This window comes from Saccopteryx leptura, chromosome 11 (assembly GCF_036850995.1).
Source record: "Saccopteryx leptura isolate mSacLep1 chromosome 11, mSacLep1_pri_phased_curated, whole genome shotgun sequence".
Taxonomy (NCBI): Eukaryota; Metazoa; Chordata; class Mammalia; order Chiroptera; family Emballonuridae; genus Saccopteryx; species Saccopteryx leptura.
The window spans coordinates 22366872-22383413 of record NC_089513.1 but is presented as its reverse complement, the minus strand read 5'-3'; the positions used below and the strand labels follow the sequence as shown (position 1 = coordinate 22383413).

Below are 16542 nucleotides of genomic sequence, written 5' to 3'. Positions count from 1 at the left end.
ATTTAATCGCTTATATAACCAGTATAAGCTCACAGATATTCTATTCTTTGGACTATAAACCAAATACTATGCTATTTTGTTGCTCAAACTGTTCTAACTATGGCCATTGGGAAGTCTTTAAGGTTGGCTTCTGTGCCTCCACCCTCTTGTTTTTGAGTATTTCCTTGCCTTCTGGACCAACAAGATGCTCCAGGCTCATGTCATATTTTCCCGGCCTCAGCCCTGCAATCAATCATTTCTCCGAAGAGCCTTGATTCCTTTTATTAGAGAACAGTACTTAGAAATCAAGATCTGGGTATTGGGAGTGCTCATTACTAATAGGTTTTCATTGTACAGCAGTGGTTTCAGACTTTTCTACTGGAAGGTCTTCTCAGCTGATAGAGCTAGGCAATGGAAATATGTACCCTAATGCATGCCTACACACAAATCTATAATTATTTCTGCATCTATCTATCTTTGTATATATTAAGCTAAACATAGGTAAATTTCACATTGACACTTCCGATTCTAATATAGTACTATAGGGTTCATTAGAGTCTTCTTTTCTTTCTTTCTTTCCTGTTTTTTCCTTTTAGTGAGAGGAAGGGAGGCAGAGACAGACTCCCGCAGGTGCCCTGATCGGGATCACCAAGCAAGCCCACTAGAGGGCGATGCTCTGCCCAAGGGCAGTTGCTCTGTTGCAACCAGAGCCATTTGTTAGCAACTGAGGCAGAGGCCATGGAGTCATCCTCAGCACACAAGACCAACTTGCTTGAGCCAATTGAGCCATGGCTGACGGTGGGGAAGAGAGAGAGAGAAGGGTGAGGGTTGGAGAAGCAGATGGTTGCTTCACCTGTGTGCCCTGACTGGGAATCAAACCCGTGACATCCACACACTGGGCTGACGCTCTACCACTGAGTCAACTGGCCACAGCATAGCTTTCTTTTCTTTGTAACTTTCCTCCCAGAGAATCAGAAATGTAGCTCACACCATCCATTTACTTATTTGTTCGTGTCTGGTACACTAAACACAAAGCAATTTCAGGATTTGTCATGAAAAAAAAATTAGTAATTAGAGTACAGTGCTTATGTACAGTTCATTTTGTCTTTATCCACAGAATTTTCAGTCAAAACATGTTTCCAGTTACTTAGGTCAGCTTCTCCCCACTGCCTTCAGTGTGGTTATGTCATACATTTGTGATACACTTAGATTCATTTGTCATGGTCTGCATTCCATCCTGATTCTCCCAACATACTGGGTGATAATATTTTTAAGGTTGCAAACATTGAAGTTCATTCTTTGTGATGTACTTCTTATGTTTTGGTAACTGCATGCAGTTGAGAATCCACCACCTCAGTACTATACAGAACAACTCCATCTTAGATCTGAATAAAAGCAAGAGACTAGGAGATGACAAGAACACTGCTGCCTATTTTGGCTCCAAAAGCATCTGCCATACTAGGTGACCCTGGATTGGTCCTTTCAGGAAATAAAAAATAAAACTCAAGGACTACCTGAAGAAATAGATATTCCCAACCTAAAAGCTAATGTTTTTTAAGTGTTTTTTTTTTTTTAAATCTCACACACCCCATCTGTTTAACACTGGAAATGATACCCTAGCTAGTGCAGTTAGGCAAGAAAAAGAAGGCATAAGGATTGAAATGGAGAAGCAAAACTATCATTATTCATAGATGATATGATTGTATATAAAAACTCAAGAATCCAAAATTTAAGTTGTTACTAAAACTTAGTTTTGGAATCATCACTTTTCATCTAGCCCAGTTCAACAACTCTCTAAATGCCTTCTCTGCCCTGGCCAGTTGGCTCAGTGGTAGAGCATCGGCCTGGCGTGTAGAAGTCTCGGGTTCAATTCCCGGCCAGGGCACACAGGAGAGGTGCCCATTTGCTTCTCCACCCCTCCCCCTCTCCTTCCTCTCTGTCTTTCTCTTCCCCTCCCGCAGCCGAGGCTCCATTGGAGCAAAGATGGCCCGGGCGCTGGGGATGGCTCCTTGCCTCTGCCCCAGGCGCTAGAGTGGCTCTGGTCGCAACAGAGCGACACCCCGGAGGGGCAGAGCATCGCCCCCTGGTGGGCAGAGCGTCGCCCCTGGTGGGCGTGCCGGGTGGATCCTGGTCGGGCGCATGCGGGAGTCTGTCTGACTGTCTCTCCCCGTTTCCAGCTTCAGAAAAATACAAAAAAAAAAAAAATATAAATAAATAAATAAATAAATAAATAAATAAATAAATAATAAATGTCTTCTCTGCTGTGAATCTTCTGTTTCTAGCCATAAATCCATCCCCTGAAATACAACAGTGCAGTGATGAAGTATAAGAACTAAGGAGTTGCACATGTTGGCATTTGAAGCTCAACTCGCTAGCATGTGAACCTGGGCAATATTCTTAACCTCTCAGCCTCAGTTTCTTCACTGCTATAATAGAAAGGTTAATACTTGCCTCTAACGGTTGGTAGGAGGATTAAAGAAAATAAGACATGTATTGTGAACAGTTTTCCACATATAGAAAGGTTGAGTTATGTAAGTGTTGGTGAAGGAGGAAAAGGGGGAAGGGTACATGGTGGATGTCAAGGGCTGCAAAAATCACAAAATATGATGCAATGTCCTTTAATAACTTCAGGATTTAAGAATCACTTTATACCAAAAATAAGGATATATTGCGGCATACAATTCAAAACTTGCATAAACATTTAAGTTAAAACAAGAGATTTCAATGAAAATTTTCTCCTGGGAGGTTGGGGATGTTCAGAATATGCCTCCTACACCCTCCTCCCCCACCCCGGGAATAAAAATTCTTTTCTTCCCTATATACTTCCAGTAGAAAAGTCTGAAACCACTGCTGTATACACTCAATAAATTATTATCCAGTTTCTCCTCAGTTTAAAATCTACCAGTGGCTCCACTTCCTCAGAATAAAATCTGAACAATGAACACTGGTGTACAGAGCCCCGGTTCACCTCTCCAACTCATTTGTCCACACTCCCACATCCAAGTTACACTGCAGCCGGGCAAGAGTTCTACACTTCACCTCCCCCATCGCTGGACTTTCATCTGGGATCTCTTTTGCTCCCCGCATCCTACCACCTCTGCCCGCTACATCCTCCTTGTCCCCGGCCAGCTCATTCAGTCTCCCATGAGTTTCATTTCCCCTGGCATTCCTGGGCAGAGGGCCGGCCGGATCCCCCGGCGTGCTCCCATTACTACACTTAACACTGTCCCAACTGTTCAGCTCGGTGAGGGAAGGGGCTGTGTTGCCTTTCCCACTTAGCTACTTAGCGCTCAATCAAGACTAATGAATTAACTAAACTGAAAATTCCAGGTCTCTACAATTCCTACAACAGGAATCTTTCAGCACTAAATAGCGATTCCCGCCATCTCCCAGCGGGAGGGACCTCGGGAATCGTCACTGCAAATCTGCCCGGCGCACGTTCCAGGGCCCGGCAAAGGCCAGGCTGACCGGAACGGACGCCAGCTTCGAAGAACCAGCACCACCGGAGTCGCGTTCCGCCCTGGGCAACCAACAGCCGCGCGCACCCAGCGCCTTGCGGAAGCGCCTCGCGCTCCTCTCCGCGACCGCTTGGCAGCGCCGCGGCCCAGGGGGCGGCGTCCATCCCGAGGGGTGTGACAGTCCTCTCCGAGCGAGCGCGTGGGTTGGTCCATGCCCAAGGGGGGGGGGGTGGCCTAGAGACGCAAACAGTTAAGTCCTCGAGCCCTCTCACAAAGAAACGCAGCCTGCAGACCAGCGGGCAGTCGGCAGTCCCAGAAAGGCTCCTCACCCCCGCTCCGCGCGCCGTCCCCGCTAACAGGAAAGTCAGCACACCTGCGAAGTCACCAGCGTCCTGGCTGCAGGTCTGAAGCGTCCTGGGCAGCTTCCGGATGGACGCCGGAAACTGGGCCCAAGACCTCAACGGAAGTCCCGCCTCTCCCGTGTCCATCTTCGCAGCCTGTCCAAGATTTCCTTAGTCTTGTTCGTGCAATAACGGTTGTAGCCCTGCTCTTCCACCATCCAGAACTAGATGTTGTTCTTGAGACCCACTTCTTCAAGGGCGCGGCCTACTGGCCCAGATGCAAGAGGTTATACAAAACCTCTGCCTTTGTGAGTAGCTGTTTCCCATTTCGCAACGCCGTGGCTAAACCAAGTTTTATTGAGTAATTCACTCTCTCTGCCACTTCCCCATTCTCGAGGGGTAACCCATAAGTCATCTCCTAGAAACGTTTCCTTGAAACACCCAATCTCTGAGGTCATTTTGTTTTTCTACTTGGAATATGCATCTAGCACTTACTCCTATTAACTACTACCTCGGGTAGCGTCCCTCTTTTCCTGCATCAGATAGCTCAAAACCTAACAGTTACCCATCTTGCCTCTCTGGGAATGCTACCACAGGCCTTACCTAACATCTCTCGGGAAGCAGTATCTTGGAATGCATAGTAACCTCCGTCACTGCTCCCCTCCTACACGTTTGGAGTCTACTTGTCACGTTTTGATCCAAATTAACAGCTTCATGTAGAGATGGTCATCTTACACACTCTATGAAAATGATTAAATGAAAAGACTCCTGAAGCAAGCTATCATGATAGGATACACAGCTTGGTTTACATATATGGAACCCTTTGACAAAACTGCTGCTTTGTCCTTGACTAGAGACTCATGCTGCTAGCACACCATCCAACATCCCCTTCTGCCCAGTGCTTCAGTCAGCCATGTTGTGAGCTATAACCCTTTCTGTTCCCTGGACAAGGGACCTTATGCTTTACCACCCTACTAGGTCTGTAGGTTTTGTCTTAATTATTAATTTGGTAAGGCCAAGTTTTCTGTGTGAGGGCCCAAGTGGTCAAAGGAAAAGGAAGCTGTTCCTAGTTTTTCCTTCAGAGCAAGAAGTCTGTTTTTGACCAGATTAAAACACTACTGAAAGATTTTAAGCAACTGGGTACTATTAAGATATGCATTTTTTTCTAAATGCTTCCTCTGGTTGCAATACGAAGAGTGGGTGGGAGTGGTGGGAAAATGTGAGACCAGATAAGAAAGTACACAGGGCTATAAGTCTTATAGTATAAAGGATGCTTAAATTGTGTGGAAACAAAGCAAAAAAGACAAATTCAAGAGACTAAAAATAGTCAGGAATTGGTGCTAGATTGAGGGTAAGGGAGAGGAAAGCATCAAGATAATGACTGGGTTCCAGGTTTGGGTAGTATAGCATCCAATACCTACTCCAAAGTTTGTTTTTATCTATTTATCTAATCTATATATCTAATCTATCTTATCTATTTATCTATTTGAAGTGAGAAGCAGGGAGGCAGACAGACAAGACTCCTGCATGCACCCGACAGGGATCCACCGGCATGCCCACTAGGAGGCAATGCTCTGCCTATCTGGGGTGTTGCTCCGTTGCAACCAAAGCCATTCCAATACCTGAGGCAGAAGCCATAGAGCCATCCTTAGCACCCGGGCCAACTTTGCTCCAATGGAGTCTTGGCTGCGGGAGGGGAAGAGAGAGAGAGAAAGGAGAGGAGGAAGGGTGGAGAAGCAGATGGGCGCTTCTCCTGTGTGCCCTGGCCGGGAATTGAACCTGGGATTTCCACACACTGGGCCGACCGGCCAGGGTTCCTACTCCAACGTTTTAATTTAAGTGATAGAATAAAGTTGCTCGTGAGTCTTCCTGATGTATGTCAGCAATTCAACTCATTGACTTAAAAAAATAGATTTTGAATGTTTACCTCCATTAAATCTGTACTTAGTGATTTTACGGCAAAGAACATATATATAAGGAGTGTTACATATAAAATAAGATAAAATTTTTTAACACTTAACAGGTATACACTAAAGCAGTGATTTTCAACCTTTGTTTCTCACACACTCATAAACTAATTACTAAAGAAAAAGGGGGCTCTGACCTCTTCTTCCATAATAACTAATTTATTTGTGCTATGAGATGAAAATGGTTGTATTTAGGCAGGGGCACTGACCTTAGTATTTAGTGTTTGTTTTTGCCATAAAAAAAAAAAGTTGAAAATCACTGCACTAAAGTACTAAAACAATGCTTGACTTGGAAATTTTTTTTTTAAACTTTTTATTATTATTTTTATTTTATTTATTCATTTTTTAGAAAGGAGAGAGAGAGGGAGAGAGAGAGAGAGGACAGAGAGAGAGAGAGAGAGAAGGGGGGAGGAGCAGGAAGCATCAACTCCCATATGTGCCTTGACCAGGCAAGCCCAGGGTTTCGAACCGGCGACCTCAGCATTTCCAGGTCGATGCTTTATCCACTGTGCCACCACAGGTCAGGCTTGACTTGGAAATTTAACTTTTATTTACAGATGTTGTCCTATAAACAAAGATGCCATTTCACCCCCTTTAAAATATTATAACTGATAATTTCCAGAAAAACCATTTACATAGTTTTAATATTTCTGCAAAAAACTTTATTATGGGATGAATAAAATATAGGATGGTCTAAGACATAAAACCAAAACAAAACCACTTATCCAGCATGAATGCCCTAGTGACTGATGGAAAGAAGAGTTAAAGATGACACCCCTTAATATAGGGCTCCAAGAATAGGAAACGTGGTAATTTTGGGACACATAAATCCTTCACAATAAAGTCTCACATACATAAGTCTTTTTACATAGTATAGTTTATAATTGTGACTGTTTAGGATTGTTCTTGCAGGCTAATATGCCGATTTCAAAAAGTAAGTCATCATTAGGGCATAGATTTCTACTCAGATTTTTCTACCAACAAAAATATGTAGATACCAATCTGGTCTCGTCATTCAGGCCAATTATTAAAGTAAGAAATTCATGAAAAGAATTTAAAACAAAAACACAATTACCATGTGACTGACGTACAAAATTATAATTCTCCCTGAAGTCAGACTGTATTGCTCCTTGCTGGTTACTGTAAATTTGAATTTTTCATAGCCAAGACAATCTAGACAAAATATTTAGCCAAAGAGCGCAAAGTGAAATCATCCCAATTACATATTTATCATTTTATATGCAGTAATTACTTTAAAATCCTTTAACTTTTATCTAAGAAGATAATCACTCTTCGAGCATCATAGCTAAATCACAAAGAACTTCAAAAGTTAAAAAAAATTTATCCCTGAGAAGTGAGAGAAAAAGTTCTAAAAACAGAGAAGTGACAGTCCTATACCCTTTGAACAATCTTTACATAGCATGAATTTTATTAACAGTCAGCAATCAAATGTATTCCAGTCCTGGGTAGTTACCAACTATGATGATCTGATCTTTTTGTAATGAAACTACAAGTACAACATTGTAAAAAATCATATAAATAGGGACTCTGGTTTTATTATCAGGTTTACATTTTTGTCAAGTCCAAGGACAGCCAGCCAAGATATGTATATTCCAATAAAGACCAAAGTACTAACTTCTGCTGGCATCTCTTCTTCTGAGTCTCCACTTCCCTCACTGATCTTCACCCAAATAGTAGAAGTAATACAATTGCAACTGAGTTTACTATTATCAATGGCACTGCAAAAAAAGAAGAAAAAAGTTTGTTAAAAACTTTTTACAACAAAAAGTTGATTAAGTAGAAAAAAACTAAGTCATAGTTACTAGCATCCAGGAAGGACAGAAATACCTTAAGAATATGTCATCATAATCAAGTTGCAAATACTTATAACAGGAACATTCCAACACGTACTAGATCATAAAATCCAAAAGTTAATTTTTTTTTTTTGTATTTTTCTGAAGCTGGAAACGAGGAGAGACAGTCAGACAGACTCCCGCATGTGCCCGACCGGGATCCACCCGGCACGCCCACCAGGGGCGATGTTCTGCCCCTCCGGGGCATCGCTCTGCCGCAACCAGAGCCACTCTAGCGCCTGGGGCAGAGGCCAAGGAGCCATCCCCAGTGCCCGGGCCATCTTTGCTCCAATGGAGCCTTGGCTGCGGGAGGGGAAGAGAGAGACAGAGAGGAAGGGGGGGGTTGGAGAAGCAGATGGGCGCTTCTCCTATGTGCCCTGGCCGGGAATCGAACCCGGGTCCCCTGCACACCAGGCCGACGCTTTACTGCTGAGCCAACCGGCCAGGGCCCCAAAAGTTAATTTAAAAAGGGCTTACGTGACTGAGGATAAGGGTCCCATTGATACAAGTAGATTAATACAGAAAGATCTGTGGACAGTGCCAGTGTAGCTCTTGGAACACAGAAGCATACTGGACCCAGGACAAAATAGATACATACGGCTACCAGTGACACTCAACATTAGAAATACAGTGCAAATAAGACTCCATAGCTTCATCACTAAATTAAGAATCAACTTATCATTCAAAGTTGTGATTAAAGCAGCTTAAAAAAAAAAGAGACCCTAGTTTGAATGGTTTTCATTATAAGGTTTTGAGCTCTTTTTTATTGAGTTGCTCTACAATACCATATTTTCTAATAGAATAGCAGAAAAGGGACCTTTATTTTTCTCTTGAAAGCCTTGCAGAACTCTAGATGACTTTACTACTTGGAAGCAGCAGAATTTCCCCAAAACAAGTATATCATTGTGTTTGAATTCTGAGAGGTAACATACAGATTATACTACTGAGCATTCCATTTGCACCAACTGGCTTAGAAATAAGGGGCAAACTAAGAAAGAAACTAGTAACTTTTAAGCAATAAAGCCAGGTTAAAGAGAAAAAATTTCCCACTACAAAGATGATATATGATAGTATTCATGCTCAGAAGCTTTGATACTTAAACCACAAAATTCAAACTACTTAAGAGTGTTCCACTAGTTTTTCTTCTTACCTCTCATTACAGTTCTTACAGATCGAATAAGGTTCATTAGCTGAGATTTAATTCCTGGCTCCTCTCCGAATCCGCCAATTCCCTGGTCTGTTCCCCAGCCAACTGTATAATATAAAAATGATTAGCTGTGTTAAAATTTATTATGCACTCACCTTGTTCCCTCATTAGTCATTTTCTAAAAGATTATCTTCAGCCTTTGTTTTTAAAGACAGAAACTATAAAGTCATACGACTTAAAAGTAAAAACACTACCTAGTGAAATAAATACAGTATATATTCTACTTTGATGAGTAACAAAAACTCATTTCATTTCCACTTTGGTTTGGTAAACTACTATCTAATAAATTATTCCATGGCATTTAATTCAGTAAAGATGACCTCTATAACACTCTCATGGTTGTTTTTACTTTTTTACACTAAAAATATTTTTCAAGTCAGAACTGAAAAAGCAGTGTCAATTGAATAATTAATAAGCTCAGTTTAGAATTTGTAAAAACTGCTATAAATATCAATGTAAACACACTGTAACAGATTCATTATCTACATTACATGGGGGAAATTTTAACCTATCCCTGGTCATAGCTTGGTCAGGCCTTCAGAGCATGTGCTATCATGCCTTCAGTCATATATTATTTTTCCCCTTGATCATTTGTCTTCATTTCTCAATTTTGAGGTGAGCAATTTAGCCCACTCTCTCACTTATTTTCTATACATAAGTCTTTGACTTTCTTCTACATCATTTTCCTTATAAACCATTATTTATTTACCTTTATTGCTAGTTCTTTTATATTCTCACAGTCTTTCTAAAGACTTACATGTCCTCATTTCTACAGTATGTCCTTCTCTTGTCCTCATTTCAGGTCCACCTGTCATATCTCATATGACTACATTCTTTAAAAATCTCAAATGACTTAATTAATTCCTGACATGTTAACTCTTAAGCTTGAAGACAGAACAAGTCTCTATACATGAAGGAACCAATTATCAAGAAACAAGATTCACTTTGCTTAATGATATTTTGTTTTGGCAGTCCCAGCTATTTAATGCAGTTTCATGTTTCTATTGTATCTCTCATAATTAGTACTGGATATAATAAATACTTGTTTGATTTTTTTTTTAATGTATGCTTTTTAAAAAACAGCATTACTGAGACGCATTTCACCTACCACACAGTTCACATATTTAAAGTATACAATGGTTCAGAGTTCTGTGTTGTAGCTATACTCATAAGAGATACTAGTCTGTAGTTTCTTTTCTTGTGTAAGTGCTACCTCCTATTTTTTGGAAGAGTTTATGAAGAATTGGTATTAAGCCTTTAACTGTTTGGTAGAGTCCAGCATTGGAGTCTGGGCATTGCTTTGTTGAAAGTTTTCAAATTACTAACTCAATTTCTTCACATGTTATAGATCTAATCAGATTTCTTTCTTTTTTTATTGAAAGGTGGGAAGGTAGAGAGATAGAATCCGACATGTGCCCCAACCGGGAGCTACTTGCCAAGCCCCCTAGGGGGCAATGCTCTGCTCATTTGGGGCCACTGCTCCTTATGCAGCAACTGAGCTATTTTAGCACCTCAAGTGAGGTCATGGAGCCATCCTCAGCACCCAGGGCCAACTGTGCTCGCACTGGCCATGGCTGCGGGAGGAAAAGATATACATATATCTTCTGCTCACAAAAATTAGAGATATTTCAAAATGCACTTTCAAGATCAGGGAACATGCAGATACTCCAGTACTTTCAGCCTTTTGTATAGTGCATTTTCACCAATGAACAAAAAGTTGGTTTTGCATCTCATTTGCCTAATCGAGCAACTTTCTTTGACTTGTTTGCTTTTCTGATGTTCTTGTTTAATAAATAAAATCAAATGCTTCTTTATTGCTTCATATTCATTTTGAAATATCCCCTAATTTTTGTGAGCAGTATATATATATATATATATATATATATATATATATATATATATATAGAGAGAGAGAGAGAGAGAGAGAGAGAGAGAGAGAGGAGGGAAAGTGAAAGGGGTGAAGAAGCAAATGGTCACTTCTCCTGTGTGCCCTGACTGGGAATCAAACCCAGGACTTCCACACACCTTTGTGTTGAGCCACGCAATGTGTGGTGCTTTGTTATTATAGCCCTAGGAAACTTAAAGTCAGGAGATATTTTAAAGGTAGAAAAGGCAAAATTAACTGTTCGGATGTTGGAAATGAGGCAGAAAGGAAAAAATCAAAGCTCTCCCTTGGTTTTCTGGCTTAACCAACTGGCTGAGGGGTAGTGCCTTTTCTGAGTTAGGGAGTACTGGAGAAAAATTGGCTGGTGGTGACAGATAAGAAGGTAAAGTGAGTAAGTTTTGGACATGTCGTGTTTGAGATTATGTCTGTGAGATATGCAAGTGGAGATAGGGAGTAGTCAGTTGGACTTAAATCCATAAAACAAAGCAAGAGCCAGAGTGGAGATTGAACTTTGAGTTTATCAACTGCAGATGATAAATGAAGCCAGATGAAATTGCTCATGGAAAGAGTACAAAGTGAATTGGTGGCCTTACTGTCCTTAAATTTCTTCAGTACTTAATGTTTAGGTACAGATGGAAGAGATGGCAGGAGAAACTGATGACTGAGCAAAACGGAGAAATGGGAACATCTAAACTGGCGTTTCACAGAAGGCAAGGAGTGTTTGAAGAAGAGGTAGTACAACAGTGGGAGGTACTGAGAAGCTAAGTAAGAGAAGGACTGAAAGTGTCCTGAGGGTTCATGGTAGGAAGGTCATTGGTGATTTTACAAGAGCAATTACAGCAGTGGGTAAAATCCGTATTGGAATGGGTTGAAACGTAAGTAGAAAGTGACAGAACAGAGACAGCAAGATTATCCAACGTTATCACTGAGTTGGAGGAAATGAAGAAAAGATAGCTGGAAGGGGATGCCAGGATGTGTTTTTGGTTACATAATTATCATTTTTTTTTTGTTATGGTGAGAACATTTAAGATCTATTCTAGCAACTTTCAAGTATACAATTGAGTAACGGTTTTCAATCTTTCTCATCTCATGGCACACATAAACTAATTACTAAAATTCTGCAGCACACCAAAAAATATTTATTTTTGTCAATCTGACAAAAAAATAGGTATAATTTTGATTCATTCACATCAGATGGCTATTGTTGTGTTGGCTGTTGTAATCCTCCTCCTCCTTTTCTAAGTGCAAGGAGGGGAGATAGACAGACTTTCACATGTGCCCCAACCGGAATCCACCCGGCAACCCCGTCTGGGTCCAATGCTCTGAACATCTGGGGCCATGCTCTCACTGAGCTATTTTTAGCACCTGAGGTGAAGGCTCCACAAAACCATCCTCAGTGCCTGGGGCTGATGCACTCGAAACAATCTAGCCATGGCTGCAGGAGAGGAAAAGGGTGGATGGAGGGGGAGGATTGGAGAGCAGATGGGCACTTCTTCTGTGTGCCCTGACCAGAAATCGAATCCAGGACATCAAAGTTGTTGTCAGGGTTACACAAGTTAATATATGTAAAGCATGTGATACAGACCCTGCACAGTGTTAAGTAGTAGTTGTTGTTATTTTCTTGTCACTGTGCCCACTCAACTGGCAATATACCCACCATCTCTACTTGCCCTGTTGGAATGGTGCTCACATCTACTCTTCTAAATTTCCAACCTGTTCTCCATACTGTAGCCAGAATGGTCTTGCAAATAACACAAATCAGGTCACGTCACTGCCCTGTTTAAGGCCCTGTTTTCACCTGTCCCAGAGTTTTCACACCTTTTCAACTTCTCCCAACCCCTTGACTTCACCTAGTTAGGGTGTACTCACTTATCAGATTGGGGGTCAGACACACTCCCTCCAAGAAGCTTTCACAGATTCACAGGTTAAAATTTCACTGCACTTCTCTTTCTGCATCTGATATTTTTACTTGCTCAGTTTTATTTAGATTAACTTCTATTAGAAGGCAGGGTAATAGCTGTAACCTCAGCTCTTATGACATGCGCCTGGCACATAATTTGGGCTCAATAAATCTCGTTTCAAGGAATAAATAATTCAATCTTGTCCATGGGCTTGCATTTCAGTGGTTGACATAGATATAATTAGTACACTGTGGCAAATCACGCAGTATCCGGCCTCAATTTTGCCTCAAACAGCAAGAGTGGCCCTGCCCAAGGTGGCATGGAGATTGCTGGATTGCAAGGTCCCAGTTGGCATAACGTGTCTTCATCTTAGTAAGATTCTAGCACAGTTCCTGGCACATCGTAGGGCACCCAAAACTATGAATAAACTTTCTGGGAATGTGGGTGGCTGGATGTCGTGATAATCCCAACACTTTCCCTGTCTTCTTATCCCCAAAGCCCGGGACCCCCATGGCCCTCCATCAGTTCATTCTCCCAGTTACCTATGCTCCCAACGAGCCCCGCCCCTCCCTCTTTAACCGAAACTCCGACCCCAGGTTTTTGGCCATTAAAAGCGGTCACGGAGAAGTACACTAAATTACTAACCGAAGTAACCGCAGGCAGGGGCGTCCCTGCTCATCTCAGCCTGCCCCTCACTCCCATTCCCAGGGCCCGGCACACAGTGAGCGCCTGCTGAACCGTCCTTACCCCGCCGTTGAATTCACCCCTGGTGAGATGAAAGTGGCTCGGCTTTTCCCCGCAAGCTAGGGCGGAGCCGAGCCCTCGGCCGCACGTCTGTCTCGACCCAAGCTGCCTCCTCACGAGGCCCGACTCGGGTCCGCGCACCCCGGGCTCTGCCTCCGCCACCCGGCCCCGCGGACCCACTCACTGTTCTTGAGGAAGCGCTCCTCGTGCAGCACGGCGATGGCATTAACGCAGAGCAGGGCAGCCTGCAGCAGAGAGTAGAGGGTAAAGGCCATGATCGCCAGGAGCCACCGGGAAGGCACAGCTGATTCGTCTGCAGCCGCCGCCGCGGGGAACGTGGCGCCGCTGCGGCCGGCACTCTCCTACGGCAGCTGATGAGGTCCCAAACACACTTTCCGAGAAGCTCCGCCCCCCTCTGGAAAGACCCGCCCCTGTGGCTAAGACCCGCCCCACACCTACATCAGCAAGGCCCGTCTGCTTAGCTGTCAAGACCAGTGCTGTCCAATACAAGAGCCACGTGTGATGTTGAATGCTTGAAATGTGGCACCGAATTGTGGTGCTTTAAGTGTAAACCACACATCGATTTCAAAGATTTACAACAAAAACCAGATTGTAGAAACCTCCCAATAGTTAAAAAATGTAGATTACCTGTTGAAATGATACTTGAAATATATTGGGTAAATAAATTAAATTAACATTAATTTTGTTTACTTCTACTTTTTAAAAAACGGGGTTGTGAGGACATTGATCATACATGTGAGGCTTGAATCATATTCCTGTTGGACAGTGCCATCCTAGATGCTCCCAAGAGCTGTATGAGATGTTAATATCCCTATTTTACAGAGGAAGAAATGGAGGCTTTGACAAATAATTTTTTTTTATAAAATGAAATAGCCTGTCTTAAAATTACTCAGTGAAAAACATTCTCTGCTTGATCAAACTTTAGCCAGGCTCCTCTGAGCCCTCTACTAGGCCTCAACCTTGGCCTATAAAAACTACAGATTCTTTTTTTTTTTTTTAAATAATTTTATTTTTTTAATGGGGCGACATCAATAAATCAGGATACATATATTCAAAGATAACAAGTCCAGGTTATCTTGTCGTTCAATTATGTTGCATACCCATCACCCAAAGTCAGATTGTCCTCTGTCACCTTCTATCTAGTTTTCTTTGTGCCCCTCCCCCTCCCCTTTTCCCTCTCCCTTTCCCCCCTCCCCCCCCCCCAACCACCACACTCTTATCAATGTCTCTTAGTTTCACTTTTATGTCCCACCTACGTATGGAATAATGCAGTTCCTGGTTTTTTCTGATTTACTTATTTCACTTCGTATCATGTTATCAAGATCCCACCATTTTGCTGTAAATGATCCGATGTCATCATTTCTTATGGCTGAGTAGTATTCCATAGTGTATATGTGCCACATCTTCTTTATCCAGTCATCTATTGAAGGGCTTTTTGATTGTTTCCATGTCCTGGCCACTGTGAACAATGCTGCAATGAACATGGGGCTGCATGTGTCTTTACGTATCAATGTTTCTGAGTTTTGGGGGTATATACCCAGTAGAAGGATTGCTGGGTCATAAGGTAGTTCTATTTTCAGTTTTTTTTTTTTGTTTTTTTTTTTTTTCTTTTCATTTTTCTGAAGCTGGAAACAGGGAGAGACAGTCAGACAGACTCCCGCATGCGCCCGACCGGGATCCACCCGGCACACCCACCAGGGGCGACGCTCTGCCCACCAGGGGGCGATGCTCTGCCCATCCTGGGCGTCGCCATGTTGCGACCAGAGCCACTCTAGCGCCTGGGGCAGAGGCCAAGGAGCCATCCCCAGCGCCCGGGCCATCCTTGCTCCAATGGAGCCTCGGCTGCGGGAGGGGAAGAGAGAGACAGAGAGGAAAGCGCGGCGGAGGGGTGGAGAAGCAAATGGGCGCCTCTCCCGTGTGCCCTGGCCGGGAATCGAACCCGGGTCCTCCGCACGCTAGGCCGACGCTCTACCGCTGAGCCAACCAGCCAGGGCTATTTTCAGTTTTTTGAGGAACCACCATACTTTCTTCCATAATGGTTGTACTACTTTACATTCCCACCAACAGTGGATGAGGGTTCCTTTTTCTCCACAGCCTCTCCAACATTTGCTATTACCTGTCTTGTTAATAATAGCTTATCTAACAGGTGTGAGGTGGTATCTCATTGCAGTTTTGATTTGCATTTCTCTAATAGCTAAAGAAGATGAGCATCTTTTCATATATCTGTTGGCCATTTGTATTTCTTCCTGAGAGAAGTGTCTGTTGTTGTCCCCTTCCCATTTTTTTATTGGATTGTTTGTTTGTTGTTGAGTTTTATGAGTTCTTTGTATATTTTGGATATTAGGCCCTTATCTGAGCTGTTGTTTGAAAATATCATTTCCCATTTAGTTGGCTTTCTGTTTATTTTGTTATCAAAAAACTACAGATTCTATTTAAAAAACAAAACAAAACAAACAAAACAACAACTAGATTCTCAACACAAGATTTCATCCACTCCCTACCCCTACATTAAAAAACTTAAAAACAAAACAAAACATTAACAGTTTCTAGCAGCTCAAGGCCATACTCCTAGGATGACTTCTTCAAATGTCTGACTGAGGTAGCTTAAGGCTGTCAAAGAATTTACTTTGCTCCAGCCAACACCTGTAAATAGGCCCCTGACCCGCCCTGTATTAGAGCACTTACCTAAAGGGTTTACAATCCTGAATCCTTCCTTAGTCCTTTTGAGATGTATATGAATCTCCCACAACTCGAGAGTGTCTTTCTTAAGGACCTGAAGGCCATAGTTTACAATGTAATCATGAGGAATCTGTGAGAGAGCAGGATCCTAACTGATAATTTGCCAGCCACCTGACACAGATGGCCTACTCAATGTTTACACATATTATACTAGGTATTTTTCACTTTCCTGACTCTACTGAGCCCCTGCTCTCCTCTCTATCTACTTCCTCATTCTCTCTTAAAAAAAATTTTTTTTTTACTGACTTTAGAGAGAAAGAAAGGGAGAAAGAGAAACGTCGATTCTCTGTTCCACCAATTCGCGCACCCACAGGTTGACTCCTGCATGTGCCCTGATGCAGGATCGAATCTGCAACCTTGGCATTACGGAACAATGCGCCAACCAACCGAGCTACCTGGCCAGGGTTCATTCTCCCTTTAAAATATTCATTCACCTCTGTACAAACA

General features: G+C 42.5%; 1 protein-coding gene across 1 annotated transcript; it reads right to left on the bottom strand.

The window, feature by feature from the left end:
- Positions 1-6384: 6384 nt before the first annotated feature.
- On the bottom strand, positions 6385-13709 carry IER3IP1 (immediate early response 3 interacting protein 1). Its single transcript, XM_066352520.1, has 3 exons — positions 13520-13709; positions 8749-8850; positions 6385-7484 (listed from the first exon to the last, which is right to left on the bottom strand). The coding sequence occupies exons 1-3, from the start codon at positions 13608-13610 to the stop codon at positions 7429-7431; spliced, it is 249 nt and encodes an 82-aa protein (XP_066208617.1). The 5' UTR covers positions 13611-13709; the 3' UTR covers positions 6385-7428.
- Between the last annotated feature and the right edge of the window lie 2833 nt (positions 13710-16542).

What these genes read in the sequence shown, in the direction of transcription:
- IER3IP1 (XM_066352520.1), bottom strand. Translation starts at nt 13,610, where the DNA reads ATGGCCTTTACCCTCTACTCTCTGCTGCAGGCTGCCCTGCTCTGCGTT. An exon ending in GGAGCGCTTCCTCAAGAACA is followed by an intron (nt 8,851 to 13,519) that starts GTGAGTGGGTCC and finishes TATATTATACAG; the next exon opens with TTGGCTGGGGAACAGACCAG. An exon ending in TGTAAGAACTGTAATGAGAG is followed by an intron (nt 7,485 to 8,748) that starts GTAAGAAGAAAA and finishes CTTTTTTTGCAG; the next exon opens with TGCCATTGATAATAGTAAAC.